The sequence below is a fragment of the Mustela nigripes genome, chromosome 2 (genome assembly GCF_022355385.1).
Source record: "Mustela nigripes isolate SB6536 chromosome 2, MUSNIG.SB6536, whole genome shotgun sequence".
NCBI classification, from domain to species: Eukaryota; Metazoa; Chordata; class Mammalia; order Carnivora; family Mustelidae; genus Mustela; species Mustela nigripes.
The window spans coordinates 127690410-127715500 of record NC_081558.1 but is presented as its reverse complement, the minus strand read 5'-3'; the positions used below and the strand labels follow the sequence as shown (position 1 = coordinate 127715500).

The 25091-nt window shown below is 35.5% G+C and overlaps 1 protein-coding gene across 3 annotated transcripts in view; it reads right to left on the bottom strand.

Annotated features, from left to right (window-relative positions):
• Positions 1 to 13034: 13034 nt before the first annotated feature.
• Positions 13035 to 25091, bottom strand: part of PDCD10 (programmed cell death 10) — a 48503-nt gene continuing 36446 nt past the window's right edge. For all 3 annotated transcript variants that reach the window (XM_059391613.1, XM_059391612.1, XM_059391611.1), the window contains exons 6-8: positions 22172 to 22250; positions 21810 to 21892; positions 13035 to 18950 (exon numbers count right to left, since the gene is read on the bottom strand). In XM_059391613.1, the coding sequence (XP_059247596.1) occupies positions 18869 to 18950; positions 21810 to 21892; positions 22172 to 22250 (244 nt within the window). In that variant the 3' untranslated portion in view covers positions 13035 to 18868. The remainder of the gene's footprint in view (positions 18951 to 21809; positions 21893 to 22171; positions 22251 to 25091) is intronic.

The window sequence follows — 25091 nt, the reverse complement described above, 5'->3', positions numbered from 1 at the left end:
CTCTCTCCCCATCTCTCTCTCGCTATCTCAAATAAACAAATAAAATCTTTAAAAAATATATATTCTCAAGTTCAATCTTTTTATGCAAATTCTGGTGGAAGTTCCCAACAGATAATCACTTTTGAACACCTCTTTGCTTTAATAAGTCCTTCTCCTTGAAATTCCATGTCTGTGCCCAAAGTACCTGTGGGCTGGTTGACAATGGGCCTGTCATTGGGGAGCCACTCACTTTCTGGACGATTACTCTAGACTAGGTCACCAAATTCCTTTCTGTCACCTCTCTGAGAGGACACTGTAGTTTATTCTACTAGGAGTTGCAGAACAGTTTGTCAAAGTCACCTTGATATCGAACACTTGCATCCGTGTATAGAACCACTAAAACATGGTCATAAAATCTTTGCATGAAAAGAGTTACTGGAAATCCAGTAGACATTTATTGATTTTTCTCCTTGAAGAAAGACAGAAAGCAGGTAGGTTGAAAATGAAAAATTATTGCATTCCAAAGACTATTAGGCACTTTCAAAAACATTATTTTATTTAAACTTCATGCTATCCCTGCAAGATACTTAATATTTTCCCAATCTTTTTTAACGATGATGAAACTAGACAAGATTAAGTGTCTTGCCTAAACTTACATAACTTGTAAATTGGATTATCTAATAATGCCATGATACTGTCTGTGCTAAGACTTTACACGAATGATTTCATTTAATTTACTCTAATATCCTATGATGTGGGAACTGTTGTGATCACCACTTTATAGATGAAGAAGCTGAGACTTCATCTTTAGATGATTAAATAACTTCTCTAAGATCACCCAGCAAAGAAGTAGCAAAGCTGGAACTGAAAACCCAGATCCTTTTATGTGTAAAACCCTATGCAGAGCGATCTGGTAAACACCAGGGTAAATTCAACTCCAGTTTGGAAGCTGAGATGTGTAAAAAATGAGGAAACAGAAAGCAGGCACTAGGAATGAAGTCAAAGGAATTTGAGTTTGGAGTCAGAGTATCAGGGTCAGGTCTTGGTTCTCTCATTTTCAGACCCTATAATCCCGGGCCAAATTGAGTAATGACTCAAAGATAGCAATATTGTTTATTGTAGAATTCTTTTTAAGGTTAAAATGAAATAATATGGGGCAACTGGGTGGCTCAGTCGCTAAGCATCTTCAACATCTGCCTTCAACTCAGGTCATGATCACGGGGTCCTGGGATAGAGTCTCACATTGGGCTCCCCACTCTGCAGGAAAACTGCTTCTCCCTCTCCCACTCCCTTTGCTTGTGTTCGCTCTCTCGCTGTATCTCTGTCAAATAAATAAATAAATAAATAAATAAAATCTTTAAAAAATGAGATAATATGGCCAAAGTTGTATATAAACTATAAAAACATTAGGCACATGAATTAGCTTTACTATTAGTACACAGTCAAGGGAAGGCAAATTTCCTGCAAACTCCAGGTAGGAGGGATTGGAATATTGTTAACTGTCAACAGAATGAAGCAAAATTATCCACCTTATGATATTTTGTATTTAAGTTGAGATTCTATAATCAGTTTCATTGCTTCTAAGAAGTTCTTTACATCTAAATTCATCCCTGGGAGACCAACTACCCATCAATTTTTTTTAAGATTAATTATTAAATGCAATTAGTGTATGTGTCTGTGTGTTTCTTTTTTTATCACTTTGAAAAAAATTTTTCTGCCTTAGGATTGCTAATGGCAATAAATCAAAGTTTGCTCTAAGAAGACCGGATCTGTTTGGCACAGTCGAATCTATTTTTAATAATAACAGATATAACTTTTTCCCATAACCAAAGCAGTATAATAATTGTGTCATAATATGATCTTAGACAATTCGAGGGCCCAAATCCCAAGAATTAGATGTTTTATTTATAAAACATTTAGAACTTTTTTCTAGAAGGTAAGTAGATTTTTATTCAATATGAATTCTCTGAATGGCTTAGCCTCAGGGAAGATACTACATATACATATACATGTACAGGTACATGTACATAAACACATACACCTACATGTACCTGTACATATATACATGTATATACAATGGAGACAGAAACAGAGATTGAGAGAGGAGACACATACGAGTGTGAGACCAGGAGTTTCTCATACAAGTTGCCTCACAAGGCAGAACCACAGGCATCCATAGTGCTTTGGGTGAGAACTGATCACACACTGGGGTGGCAGAGGTGAATTTTGGAGATGAAAATATCTCCAAGAGGTATACAATACAATAGGACAAGAGCTCCAAGGTCAGCGTCAGAAAACCTGGATTTTCATGCAGTCCTTGCCCAGATCCATGTAACTCTGGACATTTATCTTTTGGGGGCTTCTGTTTCTACAGTCCCAAGTGTCCTACAAAGTTCCTACATGTCCATTTCAAACACTTGCTTTGAGGTTCAGATGAGATGTGGAAATGCAAGAAAGACAGTTTATGTATATAAATGTATGCTGTTACCATGCTTCTTATTATTAAACTAGTATAAAATGTAAATACAATCATTATAATAATATACTTATTGAGCACATAGCACAGCTAGCTTGCTTGGTACATAGTAAACACCCAATAAATATTTATTGAATGAATCTTTTAATTAAAAGGAGCCCAAAGAAAAAGGAATGTATATATTTTTTTAATCTGTTTTATACATTCTTTTTTCCCGGGCCAATCCTCCACTGATCACAACAACAAAAACTCTAAAAAATCCAGGGTACTGTGAAAAATGCTGCCACTTCACCTTTGTTTACGCTAAGAAATTCTGTCTAGGAAAGCAAAAGAAGAAAGGCAATAAAAAGGAATTCAAAACTTATAAAAAGCAAAGTTCTGAGACAAACTGTACTTTAAAAGATTGAAAGCTGGGATCCCAAGAGAGAACATTGCCTCAATAAATATTTCCCACAGAACACGGTGCTCCCAAGCATGGTTCTCTGATGAAGAGCCCTAAAGACCAGTGGGCTCTGCTTCTCTGTGGCAGGAGCAGCAATAGTCAAATTAATATCAGAAGTACACTCCTAAATCAAGTTGTTGCAAGTGTACTCACAGAGAAGCCATCTTACAAAATGCAGATGGAGTTTTGCAATCATTGCCTAGACCAAATGCTGTCAGAGAAAATGGATCTTAATTAACTCAACATATTTTGATTTTGTAATTTTCAAGATTAATTTTTGCGGATGTCTGAAAAACATGAGGTCCCTTAAAGAAAAGCGTTAAAAATACACTCACGAATGAGGCAGGGAGTTACACATGGGTTGAGCAGATGGTAGGAGTGCTGATTATGTGTGTTCACGGCCACCTCAGGGGTGTGTGTGTGTGTGTGTGTGTGTGTGCCTGTGTACGCATGTGTGTGCGTGTGTGACTCAGGGCACTTAGCCCAGGAAGATTTCATCCATCCCCCTACTGAGAAAATGCAACAGTGGTAATGATCTAGCACATAAATTTACCAAGCAGGATGCTACATGTAGGGAAGTCAGTCAGGTCTCAAGGGAAAAGTGATGCAAATTTATACCAATAATCAGCTGTGTGACACTCTCCTTGGGGAGACGTGTGAACGTCTCTGGTTTCAGAATCTTCACCAGTAAAATTATAAGATTAGATCAAAAGATCTGTAAAAGTCCCTTCCAGTGCCCAGTTTTAAAAAGGGGGGAGGGAAAAGTATAAGAATGCTATGGGCTTCCGAGGAAAAGAAAAGATGCTATATCCTAGGTAATATACTACATTCACACTAGCAGCAAGTACTTTTTTAAAAAATATATGACCATGTAATCATATGGATCAACTAATGGATCCATCAGTCAAGCATTTCTGCACCTCTCTGACCCTGAACCCTGCACTACCAGTTTTTCTTATTGGATCACAGGTGGATATTTTTGTACTTGATAATGGCAATGGATTCTCTGAAAAGAATACAATTTAAATGTAGTTGTTTATTGACCTGGCCATTCGCTTTCATGCATTGACACTATGTGCTAAGCATAGCATTCAGCACTGCTAATATAAAGTGGCAAAGACAGACCTACTCTCCTGAAGCTTATGGTCTAGTAGTCTGAGACAGATCAGTCAGTAAGGGATTATTATACAGTGCTATACTCAACAATAGCGATCATGTATATTATATAACAACTATACACACACACACACACACATTATGTAGATATTACTGCACTATTCTTGTAGTTAGTGTAGTTTTAAAATTTTTTCAAGCTGTAAGTTAAGAGTGACAATATCAGAAGTGGAGCTCAAGCAGGTGAAGCACCATAGCTGGCCAGCTGAGTTTATGAGGAAGGCCTCCCTCAGGGAAGCCACTGGCTGTGGGGTCAGTTCAGCTTTTACATGTAGGAGTCACAGAACACCTCTCCTCTCCACTCAGGTGCCCATGCTAGTGCCCCTTCTCCAAGAGTGCCTGCCTCTTGTAATACTGCTTGTTTCTCAGAGTACCGGTTATTTGGTATCGTCATTTGCAACAGTGAGGTATAGGTGCTGCAACCATTTCCTTGGTCAGGTTCTCATTTTCCTTTGTTCAGGTATCCATAAACTTACAATTCCCAGAGTTAATGTGGCAAGGGCAAGTTTACATAAGATCAAATGCCAAAATATTTCTGAGGCTCAAAAAGGCTCCTAAAGGAGCCATTTGACATCCTTCTTCCAGCTGTCTTGCAAGCAGCCTGGGTTTCCTATCCAGCATCTCTCTCCTGCCTCTGTCTTGCTCATAGAACCCCCATTACATACAGAAGAACGTCGTGCCCAACACCAGGAGAGACAATCTGACTTTCCAGATTCCCTTACAGGCAGGAATGACAATGACACCATTCTAGACAATGAAACTGTAAGTGGAATACTACTGGAGCCCTGGAAAGCCTTACGCTTTATATAAAACAGGAAAGGTACTCCCTCTTCTCTTTATCCTGTCCTGAATGTTGACATGATGACTGGAATGGCTAAGGGAAAAACTATAAAAATCTCAGAAAATCAATACTTGAGCCACTTAACCAACACCAGCAACTGTGTTATTCAAGATTTATTGTTACAGTAAAGAAAAAAAGGGTGGAGGACTTGGGCGGCTCAGTCAGTTAAGGGTCTGTCTTCTGCCCAGGTCATGATCCCAGGGTTCTGGGATGGAGCCCAGCATCAGGCTCCCCGCTCAGTGGAGAGTCTGCTTCCACCTCTCCCTACTCCCAGTGAGGCGGGGGGGGGGGGGGGTCATTCACCAGCTTGTGCTCTCTCTCACTTTCTCTTAAATAAATAAAATCGTTAAAACAAACAAACAAACAAAAAAACCAACAAAAACCCTATTTATTTAAACATTACTTAGAGTTCTGTTCCTGTAACTTAATACATTCCTAACAGATATAAACAACTAGGAAGATAACATTTGTCTTGTTAGAAAATACTAGAGAATATGCAAGGTTAGAAGCAATAATAAGGGGAGTGTTTGACTCGTTTGGAGCCAGAGTTTTTGAGGATTAGCTAAGTGACATGTCCAATTAAGAACCAGCCATATACGCTGGAGTGTGTTCTCCTAGATATTTTGTATTTGGCGAGGATGGAAAGAAGGGAGAAGACAGGGGATCAATATAGATCAGCCTTCTGACCACGCGGCATAGGAAAGCAACAGCTGAAATCATTTTTCCTGTTTCTCTGCCTTTTGTATTTTGAACTCAGAGGCAGCAAATAGGGAAAGATTGTTGTCCTTTTGTGCTTTTCCTGGTTACCTGCGAACAGAGAAGTTCTGTTGTGTGTTTTTTTCCTCTCAGATGGGGGGAAAAAGTGGGAAAACAAACAAAAAATCTAGCTGTCTTTTATTAGTTAGTTATTGGTCAAATTTTAGGGATCATTCTTTCCTAAATTAAAAGAAAATTTAGATTAGCCAGGGGAGTTTTGACACTGAGCACTGAGCACCCCCCCACAGAGCGAAAAGGAATACATTAAGATACTGTCTACTCCCATTTTATCTCTCCCTTCCTTCTTTTTTACTGGTAAATTATCAGCAAAGACAAGGGGGTGGGAACACGTTGGGGAAAATGTGGAGAAAAGAAGAGAATACATATAGTGTTCTGGCATTAGGAAAATAAATGTGAATACTTAATGATCAGTACTCCATAAATAGAGCTACCCCAACACTACCTTGAGGCAATGCAGGACAGGCTGTTTGGGTTATGAAAAACAAACTTACTTAGATAGCCAAGTGATGGGAGTTTGTTATATAGAAGAGGGACTGGGAGGGAGGGAGAGATTGAAGTAAGGAATTAGAGCACAGCCAAGTTTGTTGAAAGGTGGTTTTGGATCCAAGCAAACAGTTTCTTTTTGTATTTCTACACTATTTTTTCACTATAAACTGACAACCTCTGATCAGTTTTTTTCACCTTGTAAGGACCTATTTAGCCAGAGCGATTCCATCTTGTATTGAACAGCCATTTTGTTGTTTATACATTAAAACTTAAACTGACCCTGCCCCACCCCCCCTCCCCCAGGGGACTGACTTAAAAACAAATCCGAATGCAGGGATGAGTCGGGTCAGGTGGAGACAGCCAATCAGTGGAGCGCATATACTGTCTCCCTAGCTACCAAGGAGTGTGGGCCCCGCCCTTTGGGCACCAATTCTGACCAAGTTGATAGACTAGTTCAAATATCTACTATAGGGTAAATTGTAATTCAGTTGGTCACTTATGTGTGACCTAGCATGACTGTGCAGCTTTCTCTGTGTGTTACAATCTCATTGGCCACCTCTGTGTGGCCAGGCCCAACCACATGGCCTTTGCTCTATAAAAGTTAGTCTGTGAGGCAGGGAGGGGTCGGTTTGATGGTCCGTTTGATTCTCGATGCTTGGCGCGAAATAAAGCTTTGCTTGACCTTCGTTTTGTATCAGTCTCGCTCCTTTAATCATGAACCCGTTACTGGGGAACCCAACAACCTCATCTTTACCCATGGTTTCTGCTTCCTTCTAATGGTGATTCAGGTGTGCTCCTTCTGCTTTACAGCCTCCCTATGTATCTTCAGCCTCCTTTCCCAACCAATTTTTAGAATTCTTCAGTTTAGAATTTGGAGCAAAAGTCTGAAGCCACCCAGCTCATCATGACTGAACAGAGCCACACTACAGACTGGCTATCTCAAAGGCCATCACCAGAAATTTAGACCTTGGACAAGATTGCTGCCCCTGTTCCCATCAGTGTAGCTGGCATGGATGACAGAAATAGCCAAAATCCTTTCTCTGTAGCAATGACCATGGTGGGGTAGTTTCCTTCAGAAAAGGAGTCTGGAGGATACCAGACTAACTCATCTAGCACTTGGAAGGACCATAAAAAAAAAAAAAAAAAAAAGGGGGAAACATAAGAAATATGTGAGTAAAGTGGTATGCAGAGAGTAACTTCCTATTTATACTCGCAAAACCAGACACTGTAGGATAATTATAGAATACAATGAAGTATTAAATAAGCTCATGAATAGCTGATTTGGTTTAGAAAGTCTGCAGTGGTATCAGATGACTGGGTTTATTCTCTCAAAGACCTTCGTATACATGCTTGAAAAAACTTAGCATTTCTGCTTGGAATATAAATGTCAAACTGTCAAAATCATAAAAACTCTCTCAAATAATTTTTGGGAAAAGCTTAATAGAAAAGAGAAATGCACAAACATTATAAAAAGGTCAGACACAAATGCCTATCAAGAACATAAGAGAAATAGACCAGTTTTCAGCCATTTTCAATACCACAGAAATCTTAATTCCATTTAGAATTTAATCTATGTAATTTCTTCTTCTTCAGATTTCCTTTGGAACCATGTCCTATTGATAATTTGTAGCTACCAAGGCAAGGTGCCCAGGTGAAGGGACACCTTTCCTGAAGCAGTTTGCTTTCTTATTTAACATCTTTACAAAACAGTAGCAAATAAATTAGTTAATGCGGAGTGGAAGATTTTGATGCATTTATATGGTAATGTTTGGATTCCTCCACTAGGAGGTTTTCCGCTAATTTCTTTTTTTATGAAGTTTTATAGCTGAAATTCATTATATCTTTGTGGTTTTTCTTTTTTCTTTTTTTTTTTCTGTTGCCCCCATGTACTTGCTCTACCCTCCTTGCAGGCTGTGATGGTTGTATTTATGTGTGAGCTTCAGTGGACCAGGGATTGACCAGCTAATTGGTCAAAGATTATTTTGGGTGGTTTTGCATGTTTTGAATGAGTTTAACTTTTTTTTTTTTTTTTTGAGATTAATATTTAAATCATAGCCAGCCTAAAGCACATTGCTTCTGTAGTGTGGGTGGGTCTCATCCAATCAGTCAAAGCACTTACCAGAAAAAAAAAAATCTGACCCTCCCTGAGAAAGAGAATTCTCTACCCGATTGCCTTCCCATTAGCTTTTTATCTTGTCCTCAGATGGGAACTGCACCAAAGTTCTGGTTAACAGGCCTTCCAACTCAAACTGGAATTAAAACATTGAATCTCCTGGGACTCTAGCCTGCTCAACTCATCCTGCAGATCTTGGGATTTACCAACCTTCATAATCAAATGAGGCAATTCCTTGTAATAAATCATACACACACACACACCCAGGTTCAATAGTAGGTTTTATATATATCTAAAACCTATTGGTTTCGTTTCTCTGTAGAACCCTAATACAAAGTCCTACTTTGTATCTTCCATTCGATCATCTCCTGAAGATGAGAAAACAGCCAGCCAAGGCTTAAAAGAGAGCAAAAGAAATGAGAGCGGGACGCTAATATTTTATGAGCCCCCAAATTTTACAGAAGAGGAAACTGAAGTTCAGGAAGTTATGATATATAAGGTCACACAGCTAGTATGAAGTTATTCCACCCACAAATTTTATGAAAATAAAACTTTCAATGTAATCTCCATTTACAAATAGTCTTCTAATAATAAAGTGTAACAGGCTGGAAGTAAGGACTCTCTCTATTATGTCTAAGTCAGTTTGTTTTTTGTTTTTCCCTCTTGTGGGACCTTTTCTGGAATAACTAATATACTAGTAGTGGACCTTCATCTCTCACCGTTTTCTTTAGTGGTGTTCTCCTGCTTTTTATAGCACTTCCCTAAGGAGCACTCACCATTTCTTTTGGCTGATATCTCCAGTGCCCTCTTCAATTCTTTGCCAGACTGGTCTCCATTTTATCACACAATAATACCAACAATACAACTTAGTTTTGTTGTTTTCAAGAATACTCTTCTACTCAACCTCAGGTACCAGACTTTGCTTGCCCCACAAATCTTGAATCCCATATTCCCGGCAGGCAGGCAGTATCTTGAATATAACTATAGACTGAATTGTGTCATCCATATTTCCTATATCACAGCCTACTGTGAAGGTATTTGGAGATGGGGCCTTAAGGAGATAAGTAGGTTTAGATAAGGTCATGATGGTAGGGCCTCCATGAGGAGATTAGTGCCCTTATAAAAAATACCAGACTCGGGACTTGCTCTCCCTCTCTCCCTCCACCATCGTCCTCTGCTAGGTGAGAACACAATAAGAAAGCAGCCAGGAATAGACAAGCTAGGATGAATGTTCTCACCGAACCTGACCATGCTGGCACCCAGATCTTGGACTTCCAGCCTCCAGAACTGAAAGCAAATATATTGTTGTTGTTTAAACCATGCCATTTATGGTATTGTGTTACGGCAGCCAGAGGGTTGAGACATCATTAGTAACACTAAATTCTACTCAATATGCATATTATTACATCTTTTATCACAGCTGATATTATGCATAGTTCATTGGATGACTGGAAAGTCACTGAACTTAGTCACATTCTTTCATAATTTAAAATCCACAAATATTCCATTTTAGCAACATGAGTATGCCACTTAGAACTTTCTCAGAACAGAAATTTGTCGTAACCTGCAAGTTAACAGTAAGAGTACCAAGACTAGAGAAAAGAGGAAAACAGAGCTTCTTTCCTAGTAGTGCTGCTTATGGGCAAAGGGGACAGGAAAAACTAAGAAGAACCAAGAGGTTTCTGTTCAATCTGTCCCAGTGGAAAACACAGAGTGAATGATTTACCTCTAAGACCCAGTTTTTCAATTCACAGTTCTCAGGAATTTTGGATTTCACAAACTAGCAAAATTATTTTTTAAAACAGGAAAAGGACACTTCAGGTTTGGAGAACAATGGTGGCTGTCTGATTCTAAATATCCCCACAGCCTCCTAAATGAAATGATAAATTCAACGAGGAGAGTAAGTTAGACCTGAAGTGACTTCAACCTTCAGCATTACTAAGAGACACAGAACACCATGGCCTTCAAATGACCTGTAAACAGAGATCAATTCCAAGAGACTCCCAATTCTCTCCTGCCGATGGCAAGCCTGTGAGTGAGGAGAGCAAGTAAGGGGAAGTTTAAGAGATGCTGTGGAATGGAGTAGAAAGAAACAGGGGTTAGGCACAGCAAAGGTAAAATCATCCCTAGAAAGAGGAAGTACAGCATTAAATGACAAAATTGTGAACATAGGTGGGTGCCTCATAGATGGGCCACAACACTAGATGCACAGGATTGGAAGCAGTGGCTTTGGTAAAGCATGGCATCCAGACAAGAATGAGGTAGGAGAAGGAAACAAAACATTCTAAAGAACGTGGAGTATCTGGTGGTAATAAAAAAAGAAACAAGGTACACTAGCTTTCTCTTTCCCCAACATTAACACAATTCATTTCTGCTCTTGAAAAATCCCATTCCCTCCAAAGAGGAAACCCAGAAGCTAAAGAAAACTGTATCAGCACACCCCAACTAAATAAAATATCAAGTAAGAGTATATGAAAAACTAGTACATGAAAAAAATAGACTGAATTAGAAGTACAAGTACTATGAACAGAACTGTACTAAAATAGGGAGAGATAAAATGAGTTGGTTGAATGTAGGAATAGAAAAAAGCAAAATTATACCAGATTAAATTACATGGTGCTCAAGGGAGCAAAGACTTAGTTAAAAATTTAATGTTATCTTGTATAAAACCAGAGGAAAAAAATGCAAATAAAAATTAAATAAGAAGTAACAAAAAAAATCACAAAGTAGCTGAAACAAAGTCAGGCAAAAAGCGTCCACCATATATTTAATTGATGTCCCAGAAGGACAAAAAAGAATGCAATACTTTTAAAACTGCAATTCAAGAAAACTTTCCAGAAATAAGACTTCAATCTGCACATAGAAAGGGCACACCAGGAAAACTGACCAGAATGATCAACTCTGATACATACCCTAATAAAACTATCCAACTTTGAAAATAAAAAATTCTGAGGGCTTCCAGGCCAAAAAAAAAAAAAGTGAAATAAAGACAAGAGAATTAGACTGATGTAAGACATGTCAGAACAAACAAACAAAAAAACCCTAAAAAACCAAAACCCAGGACAACATACAAAGCAAGACAATAGTGAAGCTACATTTTTAAGAAACTTAAGAAAACACTAAGGCTATTATATACAACCAAGATATCCTTTAATACCAAGAATAAAAGGAAAATAATGTTGAACCCAGAAAAAGTCAGAGAATATTAGATAAATGTGTAATATAATACTAATATACTACTACAGTAGTAGTATAGTGTAATACTATATAATTGTGTAATATAAAAGCACCTAGAAGATGACCTTCATCCAACCAATAGATGGCTGAGAAAACTTAGGCAAAAGGACTCATCAGAAGCATTTCATATATTCCATATTCGAAATATACTTAATGATAGAATTTAGACATTTTCTGTTTTGAGAAAAGTAGAAAAATACAATTAAAAATGTGAAAGGGATGGATGCCTGCCTGTGTGGTTCAGTCAGTTAAGCATCCGGCTATGAATCTCAGCTTAGGTCTTCATCTCAGTGTTGTGAATTCAAACCCCACATTGGGTTTTTCTCTGGGCATGGAACCTACTTAGGAGAGAAGAGGGAAATGCAGAAAAAGAACAATGACTCTCATTTAGTAATGGGTGAGAGTTAAAGGATGGGATCCAGAACTGATACCAAGATAGTAAAAGTTTAAGAAAGAAAAAGGGGATTAAAAACTTAGAAAATATTATAAAGCCATAACTAGAATAAAAAATATAAACTTTCCTACATACCAAAAGGAATTTTTTTTCAAAAGCAAAGAGGGCACCCTAAATAGAAAAAGACAGACAGTAATTATAGTGTAATACATGCAAAAACTGTAAAAAATAACAGGATTAAGTCCAAACATTATCAGTCATACCAACAAATGTGAATGGCTTTAACTTAAGGTCAAAAGACAATTTCAAAAAAGATTACACTATACAAAAAGAACACAATGTTAAAATCCACATTTCATATTTAGGATAAAACAGGTTATGAATATCTACACAACAAATAACATAGCAATCACCTATTAAAACAAATACTACAGGAAATGCAAGGAGAAACAGAGAAACACTACTAACACAGACTTTAACACGCAGAACAAGACAGGTGAACAAAAAAAAAAGGAGGGATAGACAAGAACTAAACCACATAAGGCGAATTTTTGGATATATATTGAATACTACACATCTTAATAATAGAGAACATGCAATCTTCTCAAGTATACATGGAACATTCATATGGGTATGCAAAAATTTGATCATATATTAGGTCACAAAGAAAATATCAGCAGGTAATGTAATATTACAAATAATACTTGCCAATCACACTGCAATAGAAATAGAAATTAAAAATGCAACCAAAGAGGCTCTTCCACTTAAAAATTAAAGATATTGCAATAAACAACTTGGGCAAAACAGGGACTCGAAACAAAAATTACAGAATTTCTCACAAATAATCATAATAAGTACACCTGTAGGATTACATTCTAAGCAGTGATCAGAGAAAATTTAATGCACTAAATACCTATATCAATTAAAAAATGAAAATTAGTTATATTCCCAACTGAAAGATCCAGGGAAAGAACAAGGTAAAACAAAACCCAAGGAAAAAATTAATAAATATGAACAGAAATTTAAAAATTTTAAAAATCAACATTAAAGAGGTAGAGAACAGAACAACAGTTGGTCAAAGTAATCCATAGAATCCTGGAAAAATGAAACAACATAGACAAAATATTTGCTAGTTTAATAAAAAAAATAAAGGGGAGAAAGTGCATATATACAGAATAAGAAATAACAACAAATAACCATTGATACAGAGGGAAAAAATTTTAAACATAAAAGATGCCAATTCAAATGAAACACATCTGAAAGCCTAAAGAACACTTTCTTAGAAAAATATGGTTTAACAAACTGATTTCCTGTAAAGATAGAAAGCTTACAAAAACAATCTGCATACAAGAAATAAAATTACCAAAGAATCACTCCACTAAAAAGCACCAAGCCCAGATGGTTTCATGGAGGAACTGTTAAATTTGTCTACATAAAAATAAAAAAAATGTTTGCAAGATTAGAAAAAAAGCATGAGCAAATTCAAAATCATGAAAAAAGATATAAAAATGGTCCTTAAATATTCACTCATTGTGAGAGGAATGCAAATTAAAGCTACAATGAGATACCATTTCTCACCCATCAGATTGGCAAAAACTCAAAAGCTTGACAATATATTGAAGTTTTGGGGAAACAGAAAGTCTCATACATTCCTGGTAGAATGTAATTACCACAACCTTTATGGAAAAGAATTTGGCAATATGCAGTAATAGTACATATGCATGTCTTCTGACTTAGTAATCCCATTTCTGGGAATTTACTCCGAAGGTATACTACAAACAAAACAAATATTTAAGATCATTCGCTGTAACATTATCTGTAGCTTTGCAAAACACTGAACTACTTAATGCCCAAGCATAGCAGATTGACTGGATAAACTATGTACATCCACACAGTGGAATGCTAGGCCACAAGGGATTAGGGGGAGAGGGGGTTCTGGGGGGATCTCTATGAACTTAAATACTTAAATACAGTGACTTCTGGAGATGCCAAGTGAAAAAAGCAAAGTCCATCAGAGCGTTACGTGAAATACCTAATAAGCACGAGAAGATGCTCAACTTTGTCATTAGGGAAATGGAAATTTAAACCACAAAATACCACTTTGTATCTCTAAGAATGTTTATATTAAAAAAAAAAAGTCATTAACAAATGTTAGAGAGGATATAGAGAAATGGGAACCCTCATATATTGCTAGTGGGAATGTAAAGTGGTACAGTCACTTGGAAAACAGTATGATAGTTTCTTAAAAAAATTAATCACACAACCCAGCAATTCCACTCTTATGTATTTACCCAAAAGAAATGAAAACCCATGACCACAGAAAGATTTGCACATCAATGATCCTAGCAGCATTATGCATCAGGGCTGAAGAGGAAGCAATTCAAATGTCCATTAACATTAAATGAGTAAAAAAACAGGAGTTCATATAATGGAATACTATTTAGCAATAAGAATAGTGATTAAAAAAAAAAGGAATAGTGATAGAAATGCTGACACATGCAATGACAAGGATGAACATAAAACCATTATACTAAGTAAAGAAGCCAGACTCAAAGATAATATTGAATGAATCTATTTATATGAAATGTCCAGAAAAGTAAAGTCTATAGAGACAGAAGTAACTAGTGGTTGCCTGGCACAGGGAAGGAGGCAGGGTGTAGTGGGAACACAAATTAATCGTAACCAGGCGTGAGCAAGTTTACTGGAATGATGAAAATGTTCTAAAACTGGGTATTGGTTAGGTCGAACAATTCTTTAAAATACGTGAACTTTGTCAATTATACTTCAGTAATTATGTTAAGGATATAAGGATATATATGTGTATTTTACAATATGTACAATATGCATCAAGGAGTTGTTTTTAGAAAGCAAATGGAATGGCTGGCCCTCCCAGTTTTAGCACTGAAAGTCCAATATACTGAGAAACTTCAGTCCTGGACAAAAGGGCTGATCTCTCTATATGTATGCTACCTTTACTGTAAGAAAGGGAATGAGAAGAAAAAAAAAACAACCTTTATTACTTTTCTTCATAAAAGGAAACATGGTGGGCAAACAGTGAAGCTGGATATGTATGAAGGGGCTGGGGAATGGGGCAGAAGGGATATAAGAGAGTAACACTTCTCAGTTAAACTTTGGTATAGTTACGACTTTTTGAAATATGTTAGTATTCCATGTATTTTAAAAATGTAATCAACAAGGATGCAAAGTGTGTATGTAGGAGGGACCTTAAACTTAGAAAAAAACTAAAACCAATGAATCCAATTTATTTCAAATAAATAACATAATCACAGTGAGAGAAAAAAGAGTTAACCCAAGTAATTTATGAACACAGCATGTAATTATATATTCTTATTTGGCAGAGTAAAGGTAGGGAGAGAACTGCAAACAAGCTTTTAAGTGTTCAGTGACATGGGCAAAAGCAATTCTAAGAACTGTTTTAGATGTACTATGGGACTGACCAAGTGAATAAATTCACTTGTGCCAGAATTCTGAAAAAGCAGAAACATAGAAATATGGAACGGGGAAGTCAAGAAAAGACCCCTAAGGATGGACTGAAATTGGAGGTATTAGTGTGAACTCATGATTTCTGAAATCAAACACAGTGTGTATATAAGCACGTGTAAACTGTACACGGCATGTGCATACTTATGTTTACGATGTACATGCATTTCCTAATTCTGTCTGAATAGGCCTAGAAGCAGATGATACCCAGCAACCAGATCTATGTGTCTAATAATATTCCCCAGGGTTTCTTAGAGAAATCGCCGAAATCCTGATCCTAGAACATCTTTTATTTAAGAGAATGTGCTAAATAAATAAATAAATAAATAAAACTAAAACGGATGCCACAAGGACACAGGAGCCAGACTGAAGGAGCTCCTACTGAGCAAATTTAAGACAATTTAAGCGCCAAAGTAATGAATTCTAAGCCACTGAAAAAACAACCAAGAGTCCAAAACAATAGTAAATATAAAACTGTACGCACACCTGTATAGATGAATGAATGGATAGCTGGGGCAGAAAGGGTTCCCGCTGACAGCAGAATGCTGAGTGCCAAATGGTAGATGAGGACAGAACACTGGACTCAGAAAAATCAGTATTTTCCCAATTAGCGAAGAATGATAAGCAAAAATCACCAAAGGCTGCTAAATCCTGGTGGAAAATTTTGACGTTATAGCATGGGCTAAAGAGTCTTCTTCAGATTGTTTATTAAACACAAGGTATAAAAACAGTAACTATATATTAGAGAAACTGAGAAACACCTTGACCAGGTGACCAAAATTTCTATCACCAATGAGGAGCAGACAGACACTCCTGTGCCTCCAGATGTGATGCTCTGATGACACTGTTGGGAGTATTCTGAGAATGAATAACCTGAATCTCTTGCAGAAACCGCCAAATTCTACTGGTGGGGGGAAGGGGGAGCAAAAGACTACATCTCCAAAAACATGTTGTATCAATGCCATAAAAAACAAAGGGGGCATGGAAATGATCCCCAGTGGAGGGGACTTAAGGGCAAATGAACAATCAAAAGATAAAAAAAAAAAAATGGTAAGGTTTAAGCAATAGGGGAATCTGGGTAAAAGATATATTGATGTTCTTTGTATTATTCTTGCCAATTTTCAGTAAATTTTAAATCATTTCCATATAGAAAGTTAAAAAAAAAAAAAAAAAAACAAAAAACAATTAGGAACTGATACCAGATTGTGAACCTCATGTTTTGCTAACAAGGTTATTAAACTACAATCATTTAAAAAAAAAAAAACTACCATTGACTATTATATCATTTGGTTTTAAAAAGTGTGAAGAGGGGCATTTTAAATATCCAAAACATAGTAGTCATACCCAAAAAAAGAATGGTCCTTTAAAATGCATAAATTTGTATTTAAGAAAAAGACATCACACTGTCATATTTTTCTCATTTCCCTGTGGACAAGGGGAACTTTGTCAGGGTGGTGTTAAGGAATTAGAATTCTAAACAACATATGTTTTCAGCAATGGATGAAGTACAGATCAATGGAAAGAGCATGAAGGCAAGCATGTAATTCAAATCCTCATGCAGGAAGTTACCAGCTTTGTAACCTAAGTTCCCTTAGCCAGTTTCCTCACTTGCAAGGCAGATAGTTTAATCATGGGACTCTTAAGAGAATTAAATTGAATAAATGTATCTAGAATAGCACTTGACACAGAGAAGGGTGCTCAAAAAAATGTCTCTTCCTCTTCCTTTTCTTTCTGTTCTCTGGAGATGACTGGGGCCATATTCGCCTTTTCCTCATTGATCCAAACGTGGCCCCATTAGGCTTATGTTAAGAAACAGCATTTTCCTGAGGACCTCCCTTCTGAGTAAACTTTTTGGTCAACTTCATGAAAATGGAAGCCAGAGATATAGGACAGTGAAATGGAAAGACAGATGACTTATAAAATCAGATGACTTGGGGAATGGCTGGTTAACTGATGAGTTCTGTTAAAGAGGTCAAGGCAATTGGAGGGAAGATAGTGTTAGTCTGTATTAGAAAAGTTTGCTGCTCAAAAAAGATAAAACAGTACTTTTTCTTCATATAGTCACAAGTCTATTTTGCAAACAACCATCTAATACCAAGAATGAATAATTTATATAAAAGTAAATTGTATTAAAGTCACCAATTCCATTTGTTTTACCAGCTATGTATTTTTGGGAAAAAAATCAATTCAATAAAATGTCCATAAATGAGATTGGATGAGATTTCATCCTATTGTCTATTGGGGTTTTTTTGGCTTCCTTTCATATATTTTCTGTTCATACCTAATAGGGTGATTTCCTTTTATACTGCCAATGATAGTAATTCTTTAAAAATCTATTTTTAAAAATAAAGAAAAAAATTAAAAAAAAAAAACCTAAATTGCATTATAGGAAAGAAATTTATATTGCCAAACAGAAATTTAGTTTTAACACTTAAAATCTTTATAGAAGATAAACAAATCCTGATTTTCCCTTTATTTTATCATAATTGAAAAATGAAATCACTTAACATGATCACTTGACACATAATTTCCTTAAAACTTCTCTCTGGTGAAACAAAGCTCTATATACTTAAAGAGTGTGTATAACATTTATAACACCCATGACAATTTCAAACCAACTAGCACTGGTATAGCTTCAAATTACTATTAGTTGTGGCTACTGTTGGAAAAAGGGTACAAAGCTTATTGGGGCCCAGCATACCAGAAAAACTTAATTTTATACTGTCATAGAGTTCAAGAACTGACATTATAGTGTGAAGACACTATAAACTGCCATTTCTTTCTCAGAAGTCTCTTAAAACAGGCTGCAAAAATATTCAGTACCTCATATATATTAACTAACAAAAATATTTCCATTCATTACCTTTGCCCAGAGTGATTAAGGACCAAAAAATAGAATTCTTGTTGCTTTATTATCTGATAAACTGCTAGTAAGCTCCCGTTAGAAGTTCTTTAGACATTACACCAAGTCATCTTGGTCTTCTGATCATATATATATTCATATATATATACTCATATATATATATGTATTTTTTCAAGTAAAGAAATGTTTAACAGATGTAAACTATTTATTGAATATTTGCCACCAAATATTGTTAAATACATTATCTTGCAGCATATCGCTTTCAAGTTAAAATGTCAAACAAACACCAATATTTACAATTCTTTTAAGGAATGTTATATAATGACACATTAAGGCGTAAATTCTTTTGGCTTATAATTCTTAAAAGAATGATAATAGCAAAAGTGATGCAAAATCTTCAGTGTGAGATTATGATTAAGCTACATTTTACAAAAATATGGTGTAAGATGGCAATAATCCCATTCAACATCCTGGATTAGATCCCTTCAGGAGGGACTGATAATTTATACAGTCAAACTTTAAAATTTACAGATAAAGGCAGTCCAATACTGCCACTGAGAAGTACATCTCTTAACATATACAACTTTCAGGCCACAGTTTTGAAGGTCTGAAGTATCAAGTTGGTTTGATGAATTAGTCGGTTGGCACTTATGAACACATTTATTGCCCTGTTAAAAAAAAAAAAAAAAGGCATTAATTTTATCCAAAAAATTCATCCTTTAAAAACATTTATACTTGATGCCATCCACTAACAGTAACAAGGAAATCAATTTAGAGGGAGGGGAAAAGGCAAGTTAGTACTGAGGATCGTGTTTTATACCAGCTTGGAATTGAATGATCCTGCATCATTTCAAACTATCTAGGAATTACTGCCCCCTAGTGGTTCTGGCTGGCAATAAGGTGTTGATGGGCTGCTAATGATAGGTGGCGCCTCAACAACCAGATATCAGGAGGTTGAACAAGTAACTGGCCAAAGAGAGGATTTAAATGTAGTCTCTAGCTGACTTCAAGGTAAGTTACCAAAATAGTATCTGCTCCAGTATTATACTCAGCCTCAAAATCTCTACATTAGCGGACAAATTCGAAAAACTTGAATTCAAAAAACTTAACTACTTTTTTGTAAAAGTTACTTTACATTTGATTTACACCATCTCTCAACTTCTTTCAAAAACAAAAAACTAGAATTCTAAACTACTTTCAGAATAAATCTACTTTTAAAACAAAAAAATCATGTAATTTCAATATTTAAGAGCTAACAATATATAAAAATATGTTCTTAAAAATTACTTTGTGCTACACACATTTTTCCTATCAGCCCATCTTCATGTTACTGGAATAAAGAACTGATGCCCTAGTCCCACTGTGTGGTCTAATCAGTTTCTCAGTATCATAGCTAAAACTTCTTTATTCATCCTAGACACTTCTCAGAAAAGAGGGACCAGAGAGAATTAGCTGTACCTATGCAAATTCATCCCCTTATTGGAAGAGGGCTCAAAGAATAGGCTCTATTAACAGTTATCAGTTTCAAGAAAACAGGTACAAAACTAAATCCAAAATAATGGCACATTATTCATATATGAATAATGAGATTATGATTAAGCTACATTTTACAAAAATATGGTGTAAGATGGCAATAATTATCAAGAAGCTAGTGAATGGAGAAAAAGTAGTAACCGGGAGCTGGAATAATCCATATGTAGAGTACATAACTTCAGATTAATGAAAATTAGGCTCTAAAGGAATTTCTACCTTTTGATGTGCTTATTTCACGATAATTCTTAGTTAGAATCAGAAATAAGGATCCCATCATGTAAATTATTCTTTTGATGTGTTTTGGTTATTCTGGTTTAGCAGTGGAGACCAAGAAAAAAACAGATGTAAGTTTATTTTCAGAACACACCTGCAAGCTTATTAAACTAAGCCATCAAGGAGCATTTCCCCTAGATATCAGAAGAATAACAAAACCACCAATAAAATGTAGTTCAATGCCTTTAATTCATAATAAAAATTTAAAGATTTCAGCCTATTTGAACTGTTAAAAATAAATGAAAATTAACAGACTCTTCTAATGTATTTTTAAATATTATTATCACAATATTGTAATGTTTGACATGGATGTAAGAATTCTTAAACTTCAATGGTAGAATAAAAAGTTAGATGTCCCTGCCAATGATACATGAAATAATCATTATTTAGGTTGTTTTTATGACTTTAAGAACTGTCAGAAAATGGTCTTGTCCACAGATTTCTAGTATTCTACCTTATGAAAAACTCTCGATAAGGCAAAATGCTATAGAAGACATGGCCTCTCTACCAGCTTATATGTTATATGTACATGTGTAAAATGTATATGTAAAAACACAAAATGTCTTTTGGTTTTCTGGGGTGTTGTATAGATAACTCTATGTAAACCTAAAAACATCCAATTTACTTTTATATATATTACTTATCTTATAGAACAACAGTGAAAGTCTCCCTCCTTCTGAAAAACGGGTCACAACCTTTGTAGTACTTTTAAATCACCTGAACACTTTCTATTAAAGACTTAAACCCTGATCCCACTCCAAACTACCTAAATCAGACCTCTGAAGTTGGGACCAAGGCACTGGAATTTTAAAAAACTAAATCAAAGTGATTCTAATGTGCAAATGGGACTGACAACCATTGCTTTCATTAACTTTAGTTCTCAACACACCTGGCAGTATTAGTACTATCTGGAAACTTCTTAGAAATGCAAATTCTTTGGGCACCTGGGTGGTTTAGTCAGTTGTATACTGGACTCCTGATTTTGGCTCAGGTCATGATCTTAGGGTCATGAGATCTAGCCCCAAGTCTGGCTCCACAGGCAGTCTGCATAAGATTCTTTCCCTCTGCCCCTCCACCAGTTTATGTGCTCTCCCTCCCTCTCTTTTAAACTGAAGGAAAAAAAAGAGAGAAAGAAATGCAAATTCTTGGGTCCACCCTAGATTTGAGAAGGAAAGAGGGGCTCCAAAAACAATTATATGTACATGTGTAAAATGTGTATTTTTTTTTCTGTAATAAGCCCTCCAGGTAATTCTGATGCGTCTAAAGTTTGATAATCACAGTTTCAGGTCTGTAGGCCAGTAAGCCAAATCTCACTTCCCATGTTTCTGTACAGCCTACAGATAAGAATACCTTTACATTTTTAAATGACCAAAAAAAAAAAGTATTTTGTAACAGGTGAAAATCAAACAAAATTCAAATTTCAGTGTCTATAAATAAAATTTTATTAGAACACAGCCATAATGTCACTTGTTTCCAAACTATGACTGCTTCTACACCACAAGAGCAGAGGGGAAGTTCTTACAAGCCCACCAAGTCAAAATACTTGCCATGAGGTCTATTTCAGAACAAGTCTGCCAACTTCTGCTCTATCAACCAACAGTCTTAGTTATTAGTTAACTTGCGTATGAACAATATAGGGCTTAATTTATATGGTTTTAGTATTACATAAAACCACATAATTTAATTTAAAATAAAAAAGGATGATAAATGACACTACTTACTTGCCATCTTTAAAATAGGTTTTCAGAGTATCACTGAAACTTTTGGAGTACTTTACAAATTCTTTCTTTTGGTGTTCAAGTGCCTACAGACAACAGAGTGAGAAAAAAAAATACTAAATAAGAAAATAATAAAAGCCAAAATCAAAGAAGAGGTTACACAGAATACAGGATGGGCTTTATATTACAAATTAGAATTTTTAGAAGTATTTAAACATATTTTAATTCAAAGACAAAAGCAGTGGTTAATGATACGAAACTATTTTCAGTAATCAAACCATCTTAGTATTGAATTCAATACAACTACTAAGTGTAAATCAACAACATCTAGCTGGCAGCTTATACAAGGCTTCTACAAAACTTACCCTGCGGTTCTGGTATTGATACTTCTTGAAGACATTATTCACCGTGTCAAGAAGTTCTTTTATTGCACTAGCTATATCCCTGTTGGATAAGGAAAAAAGAATCTTCTTAAAATCAGTTGTATTCGGAAGAGGGGTATGTATTTTATATATATATTCCCTGCCCCCAGGATTACTAATCACACTGTTAATTACCAAACTAACACAGCATCAAGCCCAAACATCTGACTAGTTGGTTGGATGGAGTTTTCACCTGTACCCTTTTGTGATCCTGACTTCTCTTGCACTGCTAACCAAAAGTTCTGCAACTAATTTCAACCTTCCCAAACCAGTAACATTTCATTCAGCATTACTTACTCAAATTTATAAGAATTACCTCTGCTTCTCACCTTTTCAGATATTTTTCCTTTCTCTGATGTAGCTGACTTCAAGCTACTATATTCTCTATATTTGCTATCTCATTAACAATTATATAAAATTTTAGTATTACATGTAACTCACTTCTGTATTTATCACCACTTCCAGTTACATAATTTTGATGTTTAAAAAGAAATATTTCCTTTTCAGACATAGCTCTTCCAAGACACATCCACCTTCTAACAACTGCTTATACCTCTCTTCCAAAAACTCTGCTGTTATTTCCTTTGGAAAATGTATTTAAATTCCTGAGAGAGAAAATATCAGAATATTTTTCTACCTTAACCTTTTCAGCAATCATCCTTGGACTACATATATATCAAAACCTTCCTCCCCCTTTAAGCAGATAAAGAGAAGAAACCAGTAATTCTCATGAGTTGACTGTTCTCCCTATCCATTTTTTCCCCCTAAACTCCTCTTGTCTTTTTATCTATGCTCTTTTCAATTTTCATCTTCTAACTGCACAGCAATTTTTACTGGTCAAACGTCTGCTGTGCAAATGCAATTCAAGAGTGAAGATATGAATTATTAAGACATAAAACTAGACCATCCCAAACATCATCTTTCAGTACTTTTTAATCACAAAGGTCAGATTTCAGTTATTTCATACCTGAAACATTTCAGCTTTATTAAAGAAAAAACTGGAAAGCTCTGTATCCAGATTTCTGTGTGTATATGTGTGCGTTTCATAGTATATTTCTAGTAAATATGCATGTGGGATGTCTATGAATTACAAGTATACAGGATTTGGGTATTAAGAAATTTTTAGCCTACTCTGAAATAGTAATCACATGTATTAAATATTTTATTTTATTTATTTTTTTTTGTATTAAATACTTTAATAAATAATTACTTATTACCTCCTATATGTCAAACACTGATATCAGGTTGAACATTAAAAGATTTAAATAAGACAATGAATATTACATAGAAGTGGTATTTGTCCACTCATTTTTTTTTCTCTTTTTGTCTCTAGTTTAGGAATAGCTGTTTTAACTTACATAATTGTTCCTTTCATTTATAGTTTCAAGTAAGTTGGCTCCTGTATTGCTATGATTTGCATAAATTCACCATTGCTTAATAAAATGATGTCATAAGACCATGTCATGAGAAAAACAACAATTTCAACAATTAAGTATTTGGAAGGTTCTTCAAATCCAAAATGAACCCATTTAAAGCAGAATATAATGGAGCAAACTACAGTGATCAGTGAGGTGTTTATACACAACTACTTTGTAGAATACTAATTTGCTTTAAAAAAGGATTATAAAAATATGCTTCAGGGCTAGTAGATGAACATGTATCCATATACAATAATAGCTAGAAATCATAGGTCAAAAGAGTATGAATTCTCACTCAACTGTAAAGGAAGAAAAAGAAAAAGAAAAAAAAAAGCAAGGGTTTTCTAAATGGTATCCCAGACTTACTATGAGTACTGGAAATCTGTCTGTACCTTAAAAAAAAAAAAACAAACCTTAAAAAATAAGCCCCCAGGTGATTTTGCTGATGAACCAAATTTGGAAACCTGTTTTTGGGATCCTAAAGCCTAGAACTAAGGTTTGATCTATTACTGGCCATAGAGCTTTACAAAGAACTCTACAGAATGACCCAGGCTGTTTATCCCAAGGCCTGGCCTTCTCTAAAAACAATCTATGTATGGCAATTTATATCAAATACTACATCATTTATATGTACACAGAACAGTATTTTCACTTAAGGTGCTAGGGTCTGTAGCAGGGAAGCTAAATTGTATTAGTAACTAAGGGTCTGTTTCCTATAAGAGAAAATAATCAGCTCTAAAAAATACTGCATACAATTTAACAGATCAAGAATTGGAGAAAATCTGAAGGTAAAATAACTACAGTGTAATTATAAACAGTCTGGAGTTAAGTGATTCTGTGACAAGGGAGAGAGAGTAGGGGTATACCAGGACCAAATTTTAGCAATTTCCAACTTTTATGATGCAACTTTGGGGAAACATACATTCAAAAGAGAAGATGACAGGCATCAGAGAAAATGTAAACATACATTTTATCAAAAAATTGCAATAGTAGACTTTCTAATCATGTAACCCAAATTTATATAACATGTACTTATGTGAACATTCTAAAGGAAGAAAAGTCCTATGCTGTGTGTTTAGTTAGGTCTAGACTGGACATCTCTAGAAAAGCTTCTCTGAAGCCATCAGGAAAACCAAACTCTGGTGAATTTTAGAGCATGAATATGCAAATACATATTGTAAACAGTGATAAATGCATGGCTTTCTGGTTTATTAATTCACAAGTCTCTACTTGTCATCCATTAGAACGTGTAAGACCTAAAAAACCCTATAAATTAAATTTATGTATGTCCTTTCTCTCAGTTCTTAAAACTGTTACTTTCATCTTCATAAGCAGAAACTAGAGTAACAGAAGCTAAGCAACTTATCCAAGGTCACACAGCTAAATGTGGGAATGGAAATTTAAACCTAGGTCTGCTAACATACACAAAAATACCTAGACATTTG